Source organism: Polypterus senegalus, chromosome 14 (genome assembly GCF_016835505.1).
Source record: "Polypterus senegalus isolate Bchr_013 chromosome 14, ASM1683550v1, whole genome shotgun sequence".
NCBI lineage: Eukaryota > Metazoa > Chordata > Cladistia > Polypteriformes > Polypteridae > Polypterus > Polypterus senegalus.
The window spans coordinates 42,236,109-42,242,108 of NC_053167.1; the positions used below are offsets into that span (position 1 = coordinate 42,236,109).

At 35.3% G+C, this 6,000-nt stretch overlaps 1 protein-coding gene across 7 annotated transcripts in view; it reads left to right on the forward strand.

Annotated features, from left to right (window-relative positions):
* Positions 1–5,225, forward strand: part of rgs19 (regulator of G protein signaling 19) — a 135,841-nt gene extending 130,616 nt beyond the window's left edge. For all 7 annotated transcript variants that reach the window (XM_039734739.1, XM_039734741.1, XM_039734742.1 and 4 more), the window contains one exon: positions 2,852–5,225. In XM_039734739.1, the coding sequence (XP_039590673.1) occupies positions 2,852–3,040 (189 nt within the window). In that variant the 3' untranslated portion in view covers positions 3,041–5,225. The remainder of the gene's footprint in view (positions 1–2,851) is intronic.
* Positions 5,226–6,000: the final 775 nt, after the last annotated feature.

A 6,000-nucleotide genomic window follows, 5' to 3' on the forward strand; every position in this document is an offset into this window, starting at 1 on the left:
AGCAGATACTGGACATCAACAGGTTTAAGGCCGGGTGACCCTGAGTTAGCGTTTTTGTTTTGTTTAACAGTAGAAAACTGACATCCTTTAGATTTGACCAAAGCAAGCAACCCTTTTACATCAGATAGACACAGTACAATGTAACAAGTGAGACAGATACCACACGTAATTTGATCCTTTTTTTGAATGTGTGAGATTCTAAATAAATGAATTTTATGTGTTAGAAGTAAATTTAAGGAGTACTAAGGACTACTATAGCACACTAATGTTAATTTTAGAGAATCCAATTATTTACCCAACATGCACTGAAAAAAGTTTGGTAATGATTCACACTTAATATTTTCAATCTGAACCAATATCATTCTTTTTAGCTTATTGATCCCACAATGTTTAAGTTGAGGCAAACATTTAGAGTGATTGGGTGCAATTCACTTGTTTTATACTGAAATTAATCTATTTTTTAAGTTGTTCTTCTTTTTTGGCAGTTGGAAAGCCATCACGCTGGAAAGTTCGACCAGAAGAATATACATACGGCCCCTCAAACACAGCACATGAACAGCCTAAAATATTAGGTTAACTGAAATAGGATTTTTATGTTTATTCTCCCCACCATAACTTACTTTGGTACAAACAATTTTTTTTACTTTGATTGAGATCTGAAACCAATTATTTCAAGCTACGACGCTAAATGCCTAATCTTAAGATGCTTGAAAGAGAAAATGTACGTTGAATGAACAACATCAGTGTTACACTTTTTTCAGTGTAGTTCAGAATGTGTCTTGTATCACTTCCTCAGCTGTTAATAACTAAGGCAAAAGATGAATGACATTATGTTCAGCAAAGCAGCATGAATGACAAAACTGAACAAATGAAAATGATTTTTTCTGAATATATACAATTCCTACCATACATAATGAAAATATATATTTTTACTTTTATCAACATATTTTGTAAATAATTAATTACTAAAAGCAACAAATTACAAAATAGAATGTAGAAATGTACTGTAACATTTATTATTAATGTTTTACAAACATCTTTTTTTTTGCCTTGCAATGTTTGCAAAACAATAGATCTATAAGCAATATACACAATATATTGAATATATTCACAAAGGAAGAAACTAAAGCTGTATAGTTAAAATAGAATGTTTCAATCCATTTTGCAAAATGATTGTTGATTTTCTGTCACTGTAGTAGACATTTGCATTGCAGTGAAATGAGAGCAGCAACAATAACACATTTCATTAATAGTAAGGACTAGCTTCTAAATGAACTCACTTCTATGAGAAAAGGACAATGCAGACATGACAGGTTGAAGTCCAAAGCAACAACATCACACTCTGAAACAGAATAAAAGGTCGAAAAAGAGTTGTATATTCCACAAAAGTAGAAGTCTTGAAAGGTTACAGTAAGGTTGGTCATCCTATTTATTTAAATACTGCCAGGAACTAAACAGATCAGAATTTGTGAGTGCTGGAGATCACTGGGGGCTGTGTAGAAATAATTATCACATATAACCCTACAGGTTGCCAAAAGGGTGAAATCTGACCATTAAAAAACAACACAGAAAAGGTATGAATGACAAGGAAAATCAAGGAGAAACAAAACTCCAACCACTGATGAACCTGAGGAAATGCAGTTTAGTTGTAGGGAATTTGAATAATAAACACAAGTTGACCTACAGGTAGCTGTGAACAAGATTTAACACTCTATGTTAATACAGTAGTCTCCTCCTCCATGCAGTGTACAGACATAATCCACTAGCAAGGTGCCATCTAGATTACTCAGGAAGCTCTGGTCATCACTCGACAAAAATGGCAGTTGGAGCTGTTTAGTTAAAAGCAATCCAGTTCATCTCTGGTTCTACTGTGACAGATGAAGAAAGCTCAACTCTTTAGCATGGATCCAATAAACCTACCTAGAGATCTAACTGAGGTCTTCAGAGTTACCAAAGTTGCTTCAGGAGCACTCTTTCAGTTAAATAGTAAATCATGTACTCTGGGACACTGGTGGAAATTAAAAGGAAGTGCATACTAGAGAGAATTTAGGAAGTCATGAAAAACTGAAAGAAACTAACATAGACTTTTTTAAAATGTCATGGCTTACTGAACTGAATGGACCCTCAGATGTACAATATATAAGGTTCCTGTTGCAGCTGCAATACCATATCAACTAAGTGATAATGTACTAGTGAAGTTCCAAGTTAGAAGATAGAGTGAAATGTGTAAATTAATATGCTGGTGTTTCGCCTTTTCTCCTCGCTGGCTACAATAAGTGAAATAAACATAATGTTGCAATGCTACCAATGTAGGCTTACAAATCATTATTTCAAGGTAGCCCCAAACACAGGCGTATTACCTCTGTGTGTTAGGCAGAAAGGAAAAGAATTAGAAAGCCTTGTGACCTACTGTGTGAGACATCTCCTACTTAGACACTGCTCTGTAAAAATAATACATATAAATATATTTTAATAGTGGACTTTAGCTTGCCAATTCTCAAGCTTTCGCCTACAGCCAAAACCAAGGTTCACATTTTGCCAAAAAAGAAAATATTCATGCACTTATTTTGCCAAAGTAAAATTATGGCTGTAAGTGTTAATTGCATCAGTATGATGCCCAAACAAATCTGCATTGATCTGTCTCCACTGAACAAGCCTTATATAAAATAATGGTTTAACTTATTTTTTTTCAGTTTGAGACAGACGTCTTAATGTTGTAATGCTGGACTGCTCTTTTAAAAGAAACTAAGATAGGTTTCAGGAACTGCAGATCGTAAGGAGTTTTCTGAAGAACTGTAAAAATATATACTGTATATGTATTGAATGATCCATTCTCTTCTTTTCTTTATAGGTTAGTCTTGACTCCAGGGTACGTGAAGTAATTAACAGGAAAATGCAGGATCCAACGCCTCACGCATTTGAGGATGCGCAGCTTCAAATCTACACCCTAATGCACAGAGACTCTTATCCCAGGTTCCTGAACTCTATGATATACAAATCACTGATTCAGAGCACCTCACGCTCATCTTCAGAATCGTAGGCCAATTCAGTTCAACTGCACAACCACTGAAAGCAAATCCAGATCTTTTGGATTATTTTTGTTAAGCCCTTTTTAACTCACCATGTCTGTTCTACAGACATAACTGGAAGGTACAGGGTCATCGTCAAATGACATTTATTTTCTTCTTTTTTCACTTTTATGAGGCCATTTACTATGAAGACTACTACTACTGATTTCATGTTGCCAAATGTATAATAGGAAGAGGGAAGGAGACTGCAATAATACACTGTGTGAACCGGCTTTGTGAGAAGACTGTCATTGTGAAAAAAGATTCTTATCATTTCTGTCAAAATGCAAAAAATAAAATATTCATTATTTGTGTAAAGTGGGAGGCACCAACGGCAAATAGGGTTTTAAAAATATTGTACTGTTTTTACAGTACATTCTAGAGTAAAGGTTTTAAATGGTGTTTAAGCACCAGGGTAGGAGAAACACCTGAGGCATTTGTGTCCTTGTGCACATAAAACGTCAGTTTAAAGCTACCCTGAAATGGGCACCAGTCATGGCATGTACTGGGATCCAGGTTTTTAAATTTTATATTACCCACCACATCAATATAATAAAAAGGTCAGAGTTCAGTATACTCCTAACTACTTTATCATACTTATCAAAGTCAGTGGTTTAAACAACTGGACTCTTTTGAGTGTTTTTATTGACTTCTGCTAACAGTATGATCTGCGCTCCCACTAAGTGAATTACAGCTTTTCCAAAAAATGAATTCAAATAGAGGCCTGTACTGTATTTTATAACCTCCTCGGAGTTTTTCATCTGTAGTACAAACTAAAGTGGAGCGCTTCTAGGTGCCAAACCTGTAGTTTATAGACCTTGTTGAGGACACAAAACATTCTTCAGGATGACTTAATCCTGTGACTGAAAGAAAGCCAGAGATTGTCAGTAGGGTAATCTCATACTCCGGAAATGCAGAGAAAATGTTTTCTGCCCATTACTCTTCATGTACTAACATTAACTGGTATACATTTAAGCAGTGCAATGAGGTTTGTTTCTAATGAAAGGTACAGATCCTTTTCCTTCCTTGCTGCAAGGACTTAATTGATAACTTCATAGAAACCTTTGGATGGTCACTGTGTCACTTCTTATTTCATGATTGTTTCATTAGCATAGATTAGTTGAGAGAGACACTGGCTGTCATATCACTGTCTGAGAATCACATATTTCAGGGCTTTATTAGCAACTATATCCAAATGAGGAAGCAAACATAAAATCTGTTTTGACTTGCATAATGGAGCAGAATAAAAACTGTAATAAAGTAATCGATCAATTAGTCAGAAAACCTCGGAGACTAACTTATCTAGCATTTCTGGAACTTGATGGATACCTTACTTATTTGTAACTTTTCTTGTGTATTTTTGCAAGTGTTTGACCGCAGCAAATGTGAAAATTGCTGAGATTTTATGGTATTTTTATTTATAAAATGCAGATGTGCATTTTACTAATACAGTATATCATTTTATTTATAATCAACAATTTACTATTTGTTTTTAAATCAAAATAATAAAAGTAATTTGGCCATTATTTTATGTCATTACCAAATAACAGATTTCCAAAACTATGCTAAACATTCAGATTAAAACCATAGGAGATGTTAAATTCAGTGCAATTTTAAGCTATAAATTACCACATTCCTATAGACACCTTACTTATTTATTGCATTTTATATGATTTTTCTCTTATCCTTCACTCTAGTGTGATATATAAAGCTAGATGGGCCGCAATAGATAACTTGATATTTTGAGTGTTAAGCCACAATGTTGTCCCATATTTAAGTAATGTGTTTAAAACCCTTGTCAGTGGGACTATCTCAGTTGAAATAAAATGCCTGATATATATGGTATAGGATTTAAAATAAATGCACATAATGAAAGCATTTATGTGGTACTGAACTGTACTGCCACTCATTCTTATATATTCTGGTGGCCATTATTTTTGCTCTGTAGCTAGAAGCTGCTATTACCCTGTGTCTTCTCTAACTGATTTCCACATATTACATGAGAATGACTTTATACTTGATACAGTAAGAGTGGTCACAATTGACTAAATGGTTGGCCAAATTTTTTAAATTGCAACCACCATACAAAAATAGCATATTGTGAGCTGGGGGGGGCTGATCGCACCCTCAGAGAATACAGACGTTCCTGGGAAAACCCCTGACAGACTACCTTCACATTGCTCCTTACCCCACTTCTGGTACCACTTGTCTCGGTTGAGTCACAGATTTGTGCAGAAACAGAGGAGGTTGTAGAGACAGGAACTTTATTCAAGCACTGCAAACAAACACATTTCTCCTCTATTTAAAAGTTTAAACGTGCTCCTTGACAGGACAGAGATGACAGTTCCGTCTCTCAATTAAGAGAATGCAAACGTATCTTCTTCTTCAAAGGAGTACGCGTCTGGAGCAGGAAATGTCTGAGAGAGAAAGAGAGAAGCAAAACAATCAATTCCAAAACGGACAGGTGCTGTATAGGCTTTTAAGTAAGCGGAGAACCGCACGAGAGGCTTATCACGTGACAGAGTACGCCGCAAGTAAGGTAAGGAGCAAAGTGAAGGTAGTCTGTCAGGGGTTTTCCCAGGAACGTCTGTATTCTCTGAGGGTGCGATCAGCTCACAATATGGTTAACGGGTATCTGTGTGCATGTGAGAAAATACTGTGCTAAAAGAGGGTGTGTATGACTAGAAGTATATCGCTAATTAAACAATTAATATCAACCAACAAAGGCAATAGGTGTTTATATAACGCAGACTTAAATACAATTTGAAATATAGTCATAAAGAAAACTCTGGACTAATGTAAACAGTTTGGCTGATGTTACTGAAGATATCATTTGGATTGTTGCAGCTTTGTGGAGTTCCTATGATTCATCCTTACAGTATAATGTGAATTACACAACAAACCAACGTCACGTTAAAAAATTTCTGCACAC